Source organism: Pyxicephalus adspersus, chromosome 7 (genome assembly GCF_032062135.1).
Source record: "Pyxicephalus adspersus chromosome 7, UCB_Pads_2.0, whole genome shotgun sequence".
In the NCBI taxonomy this organism is placed as follows: domain Eukaryota; kingdom Metazoa; phylum Chordata; class Amphibia; order Anura; family Pyxicephalidae; genus Pyxicephalus; species Pyxicephalus adspersus.
The window spans coordinates 11,268,804-11,286,876 of NC_092864.1; the positions used below are offsets into that span (position 1 = coordinate 11,268,804).

The following is an 18,073-nucleotide window of genomic DNA, read 5'->3' on the forward strand; positions in this document are numbered from 1 at the left end:
AAACTGGCTTGTGATCTTTCTTGCAGCTTGCAATCAAGTCATGCCAAGTACCAGTACCTTGTCCTTTTTGTACATTTACAGCTTTATTCTGACAGTGGTTCCACTTTAAATTCAGTCTGCAGAGGCAGCAATAACCTGCCGCCTGTGACATGTGCCCACTTCTCCTGTCCCTCTTTGGCTGCAGACTTGGCATAGAAAACACTAAGGACAGAAGACAGATGGTGCAATGGGAATCCTGCTTTAGTGATTAGTAGAGTTTGGAATTCATTTCAGCTTCCCTGGAGGAGGCCAGAAAAAAAAGCAACCTGCATGTTTATTAAATCAAGATGGGAGCATTCCAGAGGAGATAATACTCTGATATAGTGCAGCAGCAAATGTACTCTGAAAACTATTAGAGGGAACCTGTGACTGTAGAAATGTAGGTTCTGTCATTGCTGACATTGTAAGGGCGGATGACTGGCACTTTGGTAGCCGCTCGGGCACTCACACTGCTGGTATCTATAGAAACAGTGCCTGCAGATTTGACATCTGATGTCAGTGAGTGGTACTGGTACCGCTCACTGCGGCCCCAATTCATTCTCTATGGGGCTGCCTCAGGAAGTGGCTAATATGTAGAATCTCCCCAGATGCAGCAGTTTACTCGCATGCATCGCAACCTCACGTGGTCAGTGTGGGAACCCAGAGCGCATGAAGGAAGAGGAGAGTGCTGGTTGTAAAGGGGGTGAGCAATAAGTTATAATTGCTTTGATGAAATATTCAAACAAGAACAATGCAAAATGATTCTGGATGAAATGGGCTACCAATGCACTGGCATTTTTTCATACTCATCTGTATCCATAGTGTTGGGGGAGCACGATGGCTCAGAGGTTAGCAGCGCTAGGTCCCAGGTTTGGATCCTGGCCAGGACATTATCTGCATGAAGTTTTCATGTTCTCTCGTGTTTGTGTGGGTTTCCTCCGGGTACTCCGGTGTCCCCCCCCCCACATTTCAAAAAACATGCATTTGTATTATTTGGCTTCCCCCCAAAATTGATCTGTATTAAGGACATATGACTTTGGTAGTGATATTGGATTGTGAGCCCCTTGGAGGGACAGCTAGTGATATGACTATGGACTTGTGAAGTGCTGTGTAATATGTCGGCACTATATACATACTGGTTAATAATAATATTAACAATAATACTAATGGTGTTGCTTCCTTACTGGCTGTATGAGAGAAATCCCTCTCTCTCACCAGCCAGGGAGATTCTGCAGCGTTTCCGTCAACAAGGAAGCGACACCTCTCCCATCCGCCAGTGATGGAATAATGCCTTGGAAACAGGTGAGTAATATTCTCCGCCCTTCCTAGTGATCCTAATATTGGATTGTTGGGACAAGCAACAGGATCACATAAACTTTGCAGTCATGTTTATATTACTGTCCTTTTTGGGTAGACTTTCCTTCAATTCCTGCCAGGGCAGAGACACAAATAATGACTAATAATGACAATAATAATAACTCATTATTAGAGTGAGGAAATATTCTTCTGAAAGTATTTTAAAAATGTATTTGGCTGGTATTTGTTAAAACTTGATCTTGAAGCTGTTGAGGAGTTAAAATAGTTTTATAGAAAAACTGTGCCTGCTGCCAAAGTTGTAATGAATTTTGTTAATTAAAAAAAACTGAAAGGCGTGATTGAAGCCGAGAGAGAGAGATCAAGGGGTACTGACACTTATTTTTACCTATGTCAGGGTCTACACATTAGTGTGTGATACTTTCACCACTTCTTAGATTGTAAGCTCTTCGGGGCAGGGTCCTCTCCTCTTCCTGTGTCATTGTCTGTATCATTTGCAACCCCTATTTAATGTAGAGCGCTGGGTAATATGTTGGTGCTATATAAATACTGTTTAGTAATAATGATAGGGGTATGCAGTATATCTTTGCAGGTTTCTACATAGTCTCTGCAGCCCACTGCAGCTCTGCATGCTTTCTATGATAGGAATTCGGGGAATGAGGCCTAGTGACCCCGTATATCCAATAACCCTGCCCCTGCTTCCTGTCTGTGGGGCGCTTTGGTATTTTAAGGCTTTTTCCAAAATTGTCAGTGCCGGGGAGTAAGCATTCTGTAATTCCCAGATTTTCCATGTTGAGGCCTTGCACGATCATCTGATTGTAGAGGAGAGAGTCGGGTTAGTGGAATACCAGAGAGGAGGAGGTTACAGTAGTCCAGACGAGAGATGATAAGAGTGTATACAAAGAGTGTGGTGGTCTCGGGACAGGTAGGGGCGGAATTTGGAGATGTTGCGCAGGTGAAAGTGACCGGACCTGAAAACGTTCTGAATATGGGGGGGTAAATGAGAGGGCCGACACCAAAGGTGACACCAAGACAACGTGCCTAAGGTCCTATTGGTGGCCACACATTTTTTGTTACTAATTTTTTTTTTTTAAATAGTGCTTGATACATTTGCTGTGCTACTCGATTTAAACCCAACAACAAGCAGAACCAAAATTAAAATATATTGTTGTTTCACTAAAATATTAATCACTTTAATTTCTGCATTATCCATATTGAAAAATAATTCTTCCATTATACTACCAACTTTGCTGTGAAAGTTTTAAAAGGTTTTAAAAGTTTCTGACACAAGGAAAGGTATAGAATCTGTCAGTTTTACCTGTTCTCTGTGGAACTGTTGGGGAGATTTCACTTTACTTCCTTTTCCAGTGACAGTGCTGGCCCCCAGGACAGGAAGTGTGGTGAAATGTCTAGCAGGATAAGCAGCATAAACATTATTTTATTAGACCGAGCTAAGGGTGGAACCCATGCAAGCATGGCAGAACCTGCACTGCACAGGTTGATGTCAGACAACCTCAATGGGTAAGGTCCTTAGGAGAACGGTCACACAAAACCAGCCTAAAGGAGTGAAGAATATTATATATATATCACCATGTCAACCATCCATTAGGCAAACCTGCAGCTAACCCTTGCAGTGTGGAGTGGCCCCGCAGCAAGGGTCTGTCTATGTTCCCACTGGAAAGATGTTAACTTTTTCCTTTCCTTTTAAGCCTCTTTCCCAGGACAGGAAGAATTGAGAAATCTTCCCAAGTCAATAAAAGGTTTTAACTATTCCCTACTGTATCCAAAAGAAAAAATGTTAACAGGGGTTGGATGTTCAAAAGGAAATGGTAATAATGTACAGCGTTGCATAATATGTTGGTGCTATATAAATCCTGTATAATAATAATTTACTTGTTTGTCTTTCATAGCTACTTCCCCCCGAGTCTCCTCTGAGCTGGAACAGGCCCGACCTCAGACAAGTGGAGAGGAAGAGCTACAGCTGCAGTTGGCACTTGCCATGAGCAGAGAGGTGGCGGAGCAGGTAAGTAATGACCTCTAGGCCCCGTTGAAACTACATAGAGAAGTGACAGAGGATAGCGTTGTTGCCCTTTGTTCTGTCAGGTATTCGTACATGCAAAATATCACCTGTAGAAGCCTTCTGACTAATATGCCTTGGGATATAAAGGTAGGATAAATAAAAAAGACCCCTCACAATGGTGGAGTAAAAAAGAGACCCAACACAATGCTAGCATAAATAAAAAAGACCCCTCACAATGGTGAGATAAAAAAAGCACTCAAGTTTAAATTTTACTTTATGTTCTCACAGGAGGAGCGAATTCGTCGAGGTGATGATTTGCGTCTTCAGATGGCCTTGGAAGAGAGTAAAAAAGACACTATCAAAGGGCCAAAAAAGAAATCGGTGAGGGTCCTCTTGACATAAAAACTGTTCTATTTGGATTCTGCTGAAGGACAGCAACAGAGGGGAGGGTGCAGGAAGATTCATACAGCAGAATGTATCCTCTGGCAAACTAGATACAGGCAAATAAACTAAGGTAGCAAAGTTACAGGTCACTGCCGGAGGGGGCACCTACTTAAGCTTGGAGGCCAATATTGTTATACAACAGAGAAAGTATCTTCATTGTAAGGAGAACCATTTGTGAAAGGCATTTACAATAATCTGGACGTCAACTCTCTAAGGCAAATTAAAAAAAAAGTCAGTATATACATGAAGATCACACTAAGCGCCAAACCTAAGCTGACAACGCTTCTGCACTGAACCCCCAAACTGATTTGTCCCCTCCCCTGTTCTTATCTCCATACCATTAGAGGGGTACTTTATTACCAGACTCAGAAGTAGAAGGTAACTTTGGGAAAGTTTCACTTAAGCTGAAAAAGCGACCCAGCCTTTTTAACATATGGAATCCAGATAAAAATTATTAGTGTTAAATTTGAGTGCCCATGCGTGGCTAGAATATGTTCTTCTTTTCAGAGTGTTTACTAATCTACTTATTTTTTTTTATAAGAAGCAGCAGCAGCATCAGCAGCAACAGCAGCAGCAGCCGCCGTCCTTGTTGGACCTAATTGACGCACTGCCTCCTGGGGCCCAGAACCCTCCGAAATCCGAGCCTTGGGCAGCCGTATCGGTACCAACATCAAACAGCCAACCTGACCCTTGGGGGGCAGCTGCTGCCTCTCCAGTCTCAGCAGATCCCTGGCAGTCTTTTGGTGAGTAAACTGTATTGTTAGGATTTGGTCATGTGATGCAGTTCTTGATATGCCAAAATACTGAGAGCACAAGTCTGCAATAGTTTACTTTGGTAAATATTGGGGCACAGAGTTCCATTTCATTTTGCACACTATATATATTTAGATTTTTAATGCCACTGACCTCTGCTTTCTCCTATTGACTTGTTGTACGGAGTCACCTGTGGCCTTGTTTACTTTCCCTTTACACAGGAGTCCAGTGTTGGATTGAGCTTAGTGTGACGTCGTTTAGCTGGCAGCTCAGACACATTCCTTAGTGGAAAGTCACAGATGAGTTTGTTGGAATTTGTAGAAAGTGTTATGCCTAAGACGGGAATTCAAGTGTCTGACCACATTGTTCTCTAAATTTCTAATTTAAAAAAGCCACATCATGGAAACTTGAAATGTAACAAAAAAGTCTGGGCTCTGGACCTTAATATTAGAAGTAGATTTGCCTTGCTGCATATTCTGTGTTTAAGGAAGACCCATTTTTAAGGTGACCATTCCAACTTGTCACTCCTGGCACAATAAAAAAATTAGAAAATAAAACCAGTTAAAAAATATTGTCCTGGAGGAACTGCTGCTCTTAATTTTCTCTTGTGCTGAGCACATGATCAGGTGTAAAGGCATTAGTCACATGATCAGGAAGAGTTAGCCAGTTAGAGGCTGCATCTGAACTGTGAACCTCCAATCAGGGACCAATCACTTGGCCAGTCCTGAGGAATTCAATCATGTGACTGGCACTGTATATTTACCATATTGGGAAGATTAGATTAAAAGTAGAAACGACAGTCTTACCCAATCCATCTAAATCAGAGATCCTCAGCCTTCTAAATAATAAACAGCTATTTTGTAGTAATGTAGAATAGAGCAGGGGTCAACAACCATTCGGTTCATAATTCATAATTTTAAATCCTGCGGACCAATAATATGATTTTTTTTCAAAAAAAGATAAATACATTTGAAAAATAATGATCTTCCTAATGGTGCCTGACGAGGACTCTGATTCATTGATCAGCTCACGGTTAAGTGAAATATTACTACTGTTACTATTATCATTAGTTGAATTATCTTTGGTATTATTAAAGAAATGTAAAATATTTGTTTGCTTTTTCTCACTCATTATGGGTTTATTTCATTCCAATCTTACTAATGATAGTTATCAAAGTCAAACTATTTGATGCCATTAAATATAACAGTTAAAGAAAATACACAGTTAAGGTCATACTTACCTAAAAGAGCATCTGAGACAAAAATAAAACATACCGATGAGAATCGGTGTTGGCGGAGCGGGGTGACTGCTGTAATGGTGGAAACAATAGTGAAGCGTACGGCTCAGCAATGGTTCCCTCATAAGACTTAACACTAAACTGACGTCACGCTGCACCTCCCTTGTTTTTCCATCTCTAGTAGAGTTTGTGAATTTAGTGCAATGTAAAGGCGAACATTGTCATTCAGAATATAGGAAATTTTTAGAATATTATTTCTGTTTTGTTATTAATAAAACATAAATATTGCAAATATTTCTGTGGACCACCAAATTTTTCTCATGGACCACTGATTGGCAACCACTGGAATAGAGAAGGGCCAGGCTGTGGCCAGAAAAAAAAAGATAATACCCCAGAAACTTTGGTGAGCAGAAGTAAACTATCCCTAGGCTTGGTGGTCAGTAGAGGTAAGGCTGAGTGCCTGTGGTTAGTGGAAGGTAGGTTACTGCCTCACCAGTAATCTCGGTGGAAGCAATGGTAATATATTACTCCCATTGGAAAAAACACTAAATACTGCGTCATTAGTATCAGTGGGAAGAACATTGCTCTGTTGTTGACGAGTAATGCCCCATCACTGATGTCAGTGGGAGAAATAGTTCCCCAATCATTGTTATCAGTAGAAAAAAAACTTTCTCATGTTGGTGTTTGTTGGAGGAAAAGAGACCCAAAGAACAATTAAGACATCCAAAGGGCAGCACTTTGGAGATATCAAATTTATTTTTCTATTTTGTGTTGCCCACTTTACTTTGCGGCTACCCAACCAGCTGTAAAACTGCTTCCTATTGGCACTGAAAGTGATATTGCAGGCAAGGATTAGCAATGTAATTTTTGTTGAACTGAAGCCCTGGTGCTTTTATTTGTACATGAAATTAACATGTATTTAGCAGGAAAGGTCTGTGCTCCATGCAGGCTCCCTGCTTGGGATGCCCCCACTTACATGTGAAATGTCACAGCCTGCTCCTAACACTTAGAGCTAACAGCGGCCATCTGTTTTTACGCAGGTACGAAGACATCTGCCACCCCCGACCCCTGGGGATCAAGCACAGTTTCTTCAACGCAGTCTCTTCCCAAAAGCCAGGACCCTTGGGCCCCTTCCGCTGCCACAGGAGCGGCTAATTCTACAGCAGACCCCTGGGGAGCCGCACCAGCAACTAAATCTAGCACAAGCACAGGTGAGAGGTGTAGCAGCAGATGCACAGAGTATTAAATTACAGCTGTCTTTAGAGAAAGAGAACCTGTCATAATTAGTCATATCCACAAATTCTCATTCTTAAAATACGTTTTTTTTTTTTATACAGGAGGTTCATCTTTTGACCCATTCAGCAATTTAAATGGGACCGCAAAAGATGACTTTTCTGAGTTTGACAGCTTGAGGTCTACTTCTAAAGTATCAGGTATGTAATATTCAATACGTCCTTGCTATATCAGTCTGCACATCCAATATATTTGGTTTCCCTTGGGTACTTACCACCCCAAATCCCTTATTTGCCCGCTCTACTCAATAAACACCTCATTAAAACTCAATTATCACCAGCTTCAGGCTAACAGGAAAACAAGAAACATAGACAAATGAAATAAAGTTTGTGAATTGAGATTTGGTTTGATTTACTAAAGTAGTAGAGACCATTCATTTAATAACAAGAGAATGTTTAATTCAATTATCCACTCAGGGTGATATGAAACTATTTTTAGATCATTTAAAAATTTAAATGTAAACCATTCAAGTAAACCATTCAACAGCTTAGAAATATTTTTTCTTTTTCTTACACTTTTTGAACTAATTATCTTAAAATTGAAGTTTAATCCAATTCCACATTCCAATATACCCTTTTTATTTTTATTATATACCCATTTTAAGGCTCAATTACATTATTATCAGGTCTTCCCAATGCAGATTATAGCTGGTGGGAAGGGTGGATAGGTTGCTGTATCTAGCGTCTTAATACCATTACCACATGGTTAAATGAACAGAAATCTCATGAATTAAAGGGGTGGACCAGGGACAGTAAGGCTGGGGAGGAAAGAGAAGACGATGGACATTTTTTTGGTTGGTTTGGTTGGCTGCAGCTTTAAATCACACTGTGAGAAGTTCACATTGTGCAGTGAAATCTATACTTTTGGCCCCAATGCAAGCAGTTGGCTGACTGCTAGGAAGCGTTATGCCGTCAGTCTGGAGGAGTGGGCATTCCCGGGCAAGCAGCATTTACATGCAGACTGCCCCAAATAATGCCTACATGGGATGCCGAGCCTTCAGCTATCAAGAATAGAAATCTAATAAATGAAAGGGGAAAAAGATTTCTCTACATTCACATGCAGACATACTTTTCCAGTAAAAGTGCCAGGGGTTTGCATAAAGAATATAAGAATAGAGAGGTTCTCAATCACACTTTCATGATAGCTGTCAAAAAAGGATTAAAAAGGGACTAGGAACAGTCAGACACTTACCTTATTTTCTGGATGGAGAACATGTAACATAATGATGTTACATGTTCTCCATCCAGAAAATAAGTTAAGTTCTATCTAACTTGCTGATACATAAGGCTAGAGTTTATTGTAGACCAAAAATTGTAATATGTGTGGACAGCTTCAGGCAGGTGATAATAATTTCTTGGAAAGAATTCTATGTTTGCTAAATGCACCGTTATAGGGGATTGAACCATGACCCTGTCCATTGGAAACAGCTGACTTGCTGTATCCTAATTTTTGATATAGCTTAATCTGTTTTTCTTAACGATGAAGTTTCTAGGAACTGCATACTTGTCCAGACAAGGTTACGAATGAAATCACAATCTTGTTTATGTTGGCTGTAACACAAGGAGACAAAATGGCTTCTCTTAGCCTTTAGGGAGTTATATCCACGTTCAGGCCTCCTCCCCTGCATGTACCTCTTGGTTGCTGTAGCGGAACTCCAACTCCCATCATGCCTTAGCGATGCGGTTAAGGCACAGCTGTACAAACTGCCTGTGGTTGATTATTCCAGCAGCCATGGCCTATTCTAAAGTGAATCGCAGATGTTTTGCATCCGGAACATTCCACTGGCAGCCCGGGTTCTGCAAGTATTTCTGGTTTCCTTTCTTCCTTATGTTTCTATCTGCCTGAAAAGCCCATGGTGAAATATGATGTATCCCAGGTGTCTGAGAGCGGAACATCTGCTGGAATAACTGGCATTGGGTGTAGAGGAACTTTGGATGGAGTGTGGGGGTTATAGGTCACACATGTGCACAAACCCCTGTAGTCTACACACATATGGAAAGGAAGAGGCTGCTACTTAAACCTGTGCAGGGACATTTGTTTCTGTAATGCACAGCAGCTGTACTGCTTACATACACGGAGTGCTTTTATTAGTCTGTCCTCATTCCTGGACCTGCAGGTTTAAACCAGGTTGAACTTTTTATTTATCCTGTGCTTGAAGTAGAAAGGTAAAAAAAAGACCTATCATACTGAGCTGCAGAAAGTCTGCAAGTAAACGGTCTTGCTGCTGCCTTCTTCATTTCCTGGTTGGAGGAGGTCCAGCATCTTTAAGACTTTTCTTGTCCAGAGTACAACTTGTACAATTAAAAATATATGTTAGCTAAGGGCAGTCCCAGACCACATCCATGTCACTGCAAAATTGCTAACAGCAACACATTCTAAAAACAAGGACTTGCTTGTAAACCAGCTTCTTATTGTTCCCTTTAGGATTTTATTAAACAGGTGAGCTGGTTTTTATCTTGAGAGCCTCTTTTCAAAATTTCAGGGTAACATAAAACCAATTGCTACAATTCTCTTTCAGTTGCTCTATTGAGAAAACTTCTAGCAAGAATTACTTTCTGGCTGACCTGTTTTTTTCTTCCTCCTTCTAGCAGATTCCATATCTACATTACCATCCTTACGCAGTGGTACCACCAGTCCAGACCTCTTCGACTCCCAACCCATAGCCATGGCCACTGGCAAACAGGCTATTGCGCGCAAAACTCCGGAATCCTTCCTGGGACCCAACGCAGCCTTAGTGAACCTTGACACACTGGTGACGATGCCTGCACAGCCTGCCCCTACATTTAATCCTTTCTTGGCATCAGGTACGTCTCTTTTTTTAAAAAAGGTTTTAAGAAAACTCCCAAAAAAAAACAACTAAATTAAATTAAAGAGGAACTAAACTGAAAAGTGCCTAAAAAAAAAAAAAAAAAAAAATAGACTTACCGTCAATCCCCCAGGGCAGACCCATCCATGCGGGGGTGTCTTGCATCAGGTCCCGCGTCATCCCGGCATCTGTTCCTGAGCAGGCGCACCGGGCACCGCCATCTTCTCCTCTTCTTCCTGGTTTTTCATCCTACATCACCCGACTCAGGTGTGAGATTGGGTGATGTAGGATGGAAAAAAACTTGCCGCTCTCATTGCGCAGGCGTGAGATCAGCACATTTTTCTCTTTGCTCGGAAAGGCTCTTTTTACGCATGCCCGGGATTCTCAGGCATGCTCCGAAGGAGCACCCTAGAGCCTCCTGGAATGCGTGACGAAGGTATCCTGGGAGGCTTTGCGCTCCCATTCATTCTCGATTGCCTAGGCAATTGAGAATTAGGGGGCGGTGCTGCAACCTTTCTTTTTTTTAAAAAGTGTGTTGCACTTAAAAAAAACAAACAACAGAATTTTTACCTTACAAAAAAGGGTTGTCTACCCTTTTATGTAAAGTGAAATTTCTGAGTTTAGGTGCACTTTAACAATACCTTCTGCCCTATCCTAATCCTTTCTGTTTTTTGTCTATTCTTACTCATAAATTCTGCTATATTCTATTCTTGGTATATTCACATTTAACCTAAGCTTCTGCTCAAGCCTCATTCAAACCATACTTTATGTTCTAACCCAGATTAAAAAAATACTCACTTTACTTGTCCTATCTAAACCATATCCTGTAAACCGTAATCCTGCTAATAACTATACTCTCTTACCTGATTTTAAGCAACCTTTGCTAGTTCCTACCATATCTTCAAACTTGCCCAAGTGTACACAATCCTCCTGTTTCAGGCAATGCTGGGACAAGGTCCAAAATTTTATAAAGCAAAAGGATTTAAGTGTGCATCTTTTCTTTGAACTGCCCTGCAGGTCATTTCCTTACTCCCTCCTTCTACCTGCCACTCATTCTGGCCCTGGTTACACCCGAAACCTTACAGTAAGCTCCAGTTTAAATGTAACCCCTTCTACTGTATAGGCCTAATCCTAGACATACCCTCTGCCCTTGTCTTATTTTGCCCATACTCGCTCTGTAGTGTAGTGTAGAATAGGAATGTGAACATTGCTTAGTAGAAGTAGCATGTCCAATTGACCCGCTGATGTGCTGGTCTGGGAATGTACAGTGTCCTTTTTGCCAGCAGCTGCTGGAACCTTAAATGTCCAAAATGCTTAATAAATTATGGCAGGTGGAAAGTTAATAAACATTTATTGTAGATTAGAAGAGACTAACCTAAATTTGCAGATAGAGATCAACAATTAGCTTTTAAATGATATAGCTGGGTTACCTGTCATCTTCAATTAGACTCCAATATCAACTAATATAAAAAAAAACATACCTATATAAACCATGCTCACTTTTGGAAAATTGGTTGGCTAAGTTTATACACACAGTATCTGGGCAGCTTCTGGGTGGTTGTTAACATGCTCATCATGTAAAAATGAACACTCATATGTAAGGCCCTGGTCCAGAAACAGTTCTCGTCAAACACCAATTGCCCCTATCCCCCCTGTAAAGACAGCCACACAAACATTGGGAAAACATACTCCATGCAGATAGTGTCCTAATCAAGATTTGAACCTGGGACCCTAGTGATCCAAAAGGGATTACTAGCCATTGAACCAACAGCATACCTTCCAGATCTGCTCATTGTAGGAATTTCTTGGTGCAGAGTAATTGGTCTTTGCTACCTTCCCTGTTCCTCAAACACCCAGTAGTGGCAGAACCATCCAGGTCCCATCTACTGTTCTATTGTTGATAAGTGAAAGAGGAACTAAACTCAAAACTGCAAAAAAAAATCTACTTACCTTCAATCCCGCAGGGCAGTCTGATCCCTCTGATGGTGTCTTGCGTTGGCCCGGCATCCGTCCCGTAGCCGGCGCCCTGGGTGCCGCCATCTTCTTCTCTGTTTCTTCATCCTACGTCATCTGGTCCAGAAGGAGTGCCCAAGAGCTTCCCGGGATGCCTGCCATAGGTATCTCGGGAGGCTCTGCGCTCCCATTCATTCTCCACTGCCTAGGTAATCGAGATTTAGGGGGCAGTGCTGCCAACTTTTTTTTTTTTTAAAAGGGTGTTGCAAAAGAATTTTTACCTTGCATAAAAGCATTGTCTAGCTTTTTATGAAACGTAAAAATTCTGAGTTTAGGTACGCTTTAAGTTATATCTGTGTTTATTAAGGTAATTGGTGCACAAATATTGGATGTCATATTTAAAGAATATAATTATATGATCATTTTTGTGCTTGGAGTATAGTTGTAAGCCCTACTCCTGTGCTTGGATATCCACATCCCATACTATTCAGCCCTGTGATGTTCTGATGCCTTATTATAACAAGGCATGCCAAACATCTTATTCTTGCATTGTTGTAGCTAAAGTAATTAGACACATAGGAGTAAAGCAGACTGAGATCCTTTCAAAATACAATGGAACCTTTGTCAATGGAAAAACCACAGACAATGTCTACCTCACATTCCTTCTCCTTCACCACTGTTCTTTCCTACTACTTTATGGTTGAATTTGTTTTTACTGAAAAAGGTATATGCAATAAAACTTGTATATTATATATGATTTGTAAATAGTGTATAGTATGTAAAATATAAACAACATTACAAACATCTGAATAAAGTTAACATTGGGTACATCAGTATAAGTACAAAAAAAACAGAACAATAGGAATCGTACAGAAAAAATTTCCTACTTCTTTAGTGCAGCCGAGATTCACCTTGTCATCCCAGCTTTTAAAGTGTTGAGACTGTATAGACTGCATGGTCTACACAGCCTTTGACACTTATGGTAATCTATTGAAAAAGGTATTCTGACCTGCCCAATTCATCACTCCCTTTACAGCACCAAGCCAATGGACCTGGCTTGATCATCTGGTGAATATGGCCACATTGGTTGATAGGCACGCTATGAGTAAAAATGCCCGGCATATTTTGGCTACTACTGTGACTGTTTTTACCTTTATTAGAGTTATTTGAGTGCTGTTTCCAAAAACAGGCTGGTTAAAATCTTTAGCTATCAATCCCACTGAATATTTGGCACACAGTAGGTGAAAGTTGCAATCATACTTGTGTTACAAAGGGTGGGTACTTATGGGTTTAGAGAATAGAGGGAGCACAGGGTGTGTGGTGGGTAGGGATAGAGGTTTGTACATGAATTTAGAGTAATTGCAGACTTTTTAGATATAGCCAAGTTCTTTCCAATTGGGGAAAATGACAGGACATCCTTCACTCGCTCACTGAAATTTATCTGTCACACTCTCTGCTATTCATCCATTATAGCCCTTAGTATGGGGCACACAGAAAATGTTTTCCTTCCTTTTTGGATGCACAGCTTGAGTATTGATTAGCCCAAACACAGTGTGATATAGAGGAGGGGATAAGGGAAGCTCTTAAACCCTTTCCAAAAAAGCTCCTTCTGCGCCTCCCGGGATGCATGACGTAGGTATCCTGGGAGGCTTTGCACTCCCATTCATTCTCGATCGCCCAGGCGATTGAGAATTACAGGGTAGTGCTGCACCTTGTTTGCAGTTTAAAAAAAACAAAACACGATTTTTACCTTACATAAATGTGTTGTCTACCCTTTTATGTAAAGTGGAATTTCTGAGTTTAGGTACGTTTTAACTTTTACAATTCTTTCTGACCAATAAACAGTTCCTATGTGAATCCCAGCTCTGGGATGTCCTAAATCTCATCATCTTTCCCACCACCAAACCCTCCTGCAGGATTTACATACATAGGCTTCCCTTCTCTCATTTCACAAAGACTTTCTAATTGTCTGTGGCACCAGGCCAGGGCCTCTTAATTCCAGAGAAAGTTTCTTTCCTGTGTTTTTCCTGTCTGCCTGAAAATCGGAAATGACCTGTTTACTTTGGGGATTCCTGAAATACCTTGTAGCCCGCCCCCGCCTCTTCTACTCGGAATGGTATAATAAGGCCTCTTACAATACAGACAGAGCCGTAGGAACTTCTCAGCACTGCCCAGTGCCTCCTTCTACTGTTTATTAACTAATGATCAGTCCCTGATCCTGCCACAAAGCTCACATACATTTCTGGATCACCCAACTTATTTTGACGCCATTAAAACTGTATGAACACCCGCCACTTTGTCCAAACTTCTATATTGCAATGGGATTGCAATGACTCCTTTGATTTTATGGTGAAGGGTATTTGCTGGCTATTTTTGCTTTTCAATGTAGCAGATATTTTTTAGATTGCCATTTACTTTCAATATTTAAAAGAATCATACATGTTTGTATTATAGTTTTATCAGCTTTTATCTTCCTAGAATGTAGAGACTGTTGCTTCAAACAAATCTTTTGGGGAAACAAATCTTCCTGTGTGTGTCGAACCTAAATCCCAAGTCTTCAATCCAAATCGTCCTTGTTTTAGAATCGTTTTTAGGTCTGAGTGGATGAGGCTGAGGTTTAGGCAGCCATAAGTACAGATACTAGATTGTAAAACTAGCATCTGTAAAGCTGCCCCTACCTGCTGCTGTTTTCTATGGAGGAGGAAACAGCGGGGTGCCCCTGGAGCTCACTTCAGCCAAATTTGTTTTTTCCAGCTTTGGATACAGGGTGACCTATTAAGACCTCTACCACACTTTTACTGCTGTATCCTCTCAATTTATTCTGGCTCATTGTTAAGGATCAGAATGTGATAGGCAGTCATTACTGTAACAGTTGTCACCAAAATAAGAGGTAGGGGAGGTCTTTCAATGTGACTTTTTCCAGGGACCACTGAATGGTAATCGTATACTTTATTAAAGAAAAACTTCCTGTTGTGTCTCTAAGGCAGGAAATGAGCGGCTATCTCCCAAATGAGACAGCCGAAAAAACAAAAGCTTTGCTTTATAGGTAAAGATTTTCTTTATGCTGCTGATGACAGAACCTCCCAGTGCTGACTGCACATGCATGGTCATAGGTTTACCTCCTAGCTATAGTAAAAATGATTTGGGTGAAGCTGTCCAATCCTATATATGGGTTCTGTGTATAGATAATTCTTCAATGCTTCTTGCTAAGAATTATTTGGGGGTGATATCTCCCTGTGATTAAGAGGGTATGATAATTTTTGTAATTACACAGGAAGGGGGCAGTTTCAGAACTGCCAGCTGTGCAATAGACAGAATTGCAAACTTAACATCGAACCCTGCAATTCCCACCTGTCCCTGGTCCCTTGCAGGGCACTGCCATCTCCTTTCTCCTCTTAGGCCATCTTGAGTGGCCAGGCCGGGATGATAAAACTAAGTTCATTCATTCCCAGCAAACGCAGGGGAAGCCGGGATCGCCAGGTATCCTGGGAGGCCAGAGCAAACAGGCAGATAGGTAAGATTATTGCAGCAGGCATATCACTACCTACTGATCATATGACCTACCCAATCATGGAAACTTAGAAGTAATTCCGCTTTCACGTTTGCTTGAGGTGTATGTAAAAATCAGGTGACTTGCAATACAGGGGTACGCTCTGTGGCAGAGCTGTGTATACCTCAGTACTGAATGTGGCACTAATAATATTCCTTTTCTTACTACAACACCTCTCAAATATGTATATTGGTGGTTTGCTTTAAACTCGTTGGGGCAGGGTCCCGCCCTCCTCCTGTGTCACTGTATCTGTCTTTCATTTGCAACCCCTTTTTAATGTACAGCGCTGCATGATAAGTTGGTGCTATATAAATACTGTTTATTAATAATAATAATAATAATAATAATAATATTAATTATAATAATTTTCTTTTAACTCGGGCTAATGATTTTTTTCTCTTTTCTTCCTAGGACAAACTGCTCCAGCAGCCGCTCCTGCTATCAATCCCTTTCAGGTTAACCAGCCTCAAGCACTGACCCTAAACCAGCTGCGTTCCAGCCCCATGATGGGAGTGGCACCATCCTTCAACAACATGGCTAATGAGACCTCCGTGCCACCCCCATTAATGGGCATATCAGCAGTGCCCGTGGTACCTCCAACAGGCATGAACATAAACATGGCAGCCACCTTGCCGCATCACAACACTGCCATCCTTCCCTCGAACGCCCAAGCCATGAATGCCACCAACCCATTTTTACTATGAAAGCCGAGGGGACCCGCGGACGCGGCTAAGTACAAAATAACACTACAGACTGGAGTCAAAGCTCTTTGTATCCCTAACTTCCGCCAGGTCCGTCCTGAAGGGTGAATAGGTCTGAGTTGACTCCATGCTACTAAGGACACATCCGTAGCGTTGTTTTACAACCAATCAACATGAGACACTTACCAAAGCAAGGCTTTGTCCTGTCTTTTCTTAGGTCAAAATTCATCACACTATTGCTCGTGGTTCAACATCTCTTGGTCACCCTGTCTCCGTTGCTCACGCTTTCCCCAGGATGGTATAACTGTGTCACACCAAGATTTTTATGTTGTGTAATAAAAGAAAACAAAACAGCATCAAACTTGTGGATTTGCAAAAGTTGTGCCTGTGAGGAGATACTAACACTGGGTCTGTCGGGTGTATTTCAAGCCAACACGTTGTATAAGGGAACGTGTGGTTGAACAGAATTGAGATACGAATGCATTGTGTGCCTACAAGAAGAAAAAATAAAAACGATGGTGTTGTTTTACCATTTTAGATATATCATGTCTTCACGTTGATGGGTTTGAGTTCTTATGTAACAAAAAGTGACAACATCACACTAACGTACGAGAGCTTAAAGTGACGGTCACTTCAACCTGTTGTCAGTCGTTGTGCAAAGGCAGTTGTCATCAGTAGGATTGCAGCCTATCAGTTCACTGCCTTGTGTCTCTGTGATGTCACGACTCAATAGTGAATCAATAGACTGACCGTACGGCTGCTCCTGGTTGTGCCACTGTAATGTAATCTGGGCAGTTGACATGTTTTAAATAACTTTGGATTTTCCTTACCATCAGATAAAACAAAATTGTGTCTATAAAGCTATTCTTTACGTAAAATAAAACCTATATTTTTATCAGTTCCTTTCAGTTTTTGCTGTTGTGAAAAATTAATACTTTGGGTTGTGTACATTAAAGAAGACCCTGATGCTGGGCCACTCGTTTCAGTAACCATCTTTTCATTAGGTTCTATCTGCATTTATTGTATTTAAAAGCAATCTATTTACCTGTAAATGCCCCCTTTGTGTGGACATTGAAAATTCCCAGAAGTGTTGTTGGGTGCTGCCATCTTGGTTGTGATGCCAGCAGCCCCAACGGACTCAGAGCTGTCAAGTGGCATTCTATAGTAATTCCCTTTTTTCCTATATGGGCATCTTTATCAAAGGTTATGTAGGGAGCAGGGGTGATACCCCAATTAGCATCAACTTGTAGGTGTCCCCCTGCTCAACAAGTTGGTAAACCTATTTGCACATCTCCAAACAGCACAGTTGTTTACCTTGTCAAACACTTTGTGAAGTGCCAACATATTACGCAGCGCTGTACAAAGTCCATATTCATATCACTAGCTGCCCCTCAAAGGAGCTCACAATCTAATGTCCCTACCATAGTCATATGTCATTACCACAGTCTAAGGTCAACTTTGGGGGGAAGCTAATTAACCTACCTGCATGTTTGTGAATAGTATTGGTACAGGGCAGTACTGGCCTAGCATCCACCAACCAACCAGTGGGTACACTTCTGTCTTCCAGCCAGTTGCTAGTGTACACAGCGGGAAGAGTTGCTATTGGCTGCTGTTTGTTAATGGAGGTTCTGTCCTTAACAACTACCAGCCAATGGGAACACTACCTGCTATTTACAATCGAAAATCAGCTCTTCGCAGCAAACGGGTTAGCAAATGGTAAAGATTGTTTGCTGAACTAGGATGGATAAGCTGGGCCAGCAAAAATATTGTGAGTAGTGCTAGGTAATTGATTCCTCAAGAAGTTTTGTTTGCTAACCTGCTCAGAGGTTGGTGACAGAGTTTCTAAACTTGGGTTAGAAGAGCTTTGTCTGTGCAGTGCTCTGATCCTGGTTTCACTTTTTTACTGCACGATCCACCCACCGGCTCCCTATCCAATGAGAACAAAATCTTTATGAATCACTTAACAATTTGTTCCAGGATATAT

The 18,073-nt window shown here is 41.3% G+C and overlaps 1 protein-coding gene across 3 annotated transcripts in view; it reads left to right on the forward strand.

Annotated features, from left to right (window-relative positions):
• EPN2 (epsin 2) overlaps positions 1–16,987 on the forward strand; it is a 42,515-nt gene extending 25,528 nt beyond the window's left edge. The window contains exons 3-9 of one of the 3 annotated variants that reach the window (XM_072417463.1): positions 3,243–3,355; positions 3,641–3,733; positions 4,338–4,539; positions 6,827–6,997; positions 7,124–7,219; positions 9,671–9,883; positions 15,800–16,987. In XM_072417463.1, the coding sequence (XP_072273564.1) occupies positions 3,243–3,355; positions 3,641–3,733; positions 4,338–4,539; positions 6,827–6,997; positions 7,124–7,219; positions 9,671–9,883; positions 15,800–16,092 (1,181 nt within the window). In that variant the 3' untranslated portion in view covers positions 16,093–16,987. Of the gene's footprint in view, positions 1–3,242; positions 3,356–3,640; positions 3,734–4,337; positions 4,540–6,826; positions 6,998–7,123; positions 7,220–9,667; positions 9,884–15,799 lie in introns of all 3 variants that reach the window. The other 2 variants (XM_072417462.1, XM_072417461.1) reach the window with 2 other exon arrangements.
• Positions 16,988–18,073: the final 1,086 nt, after the last annotated feature.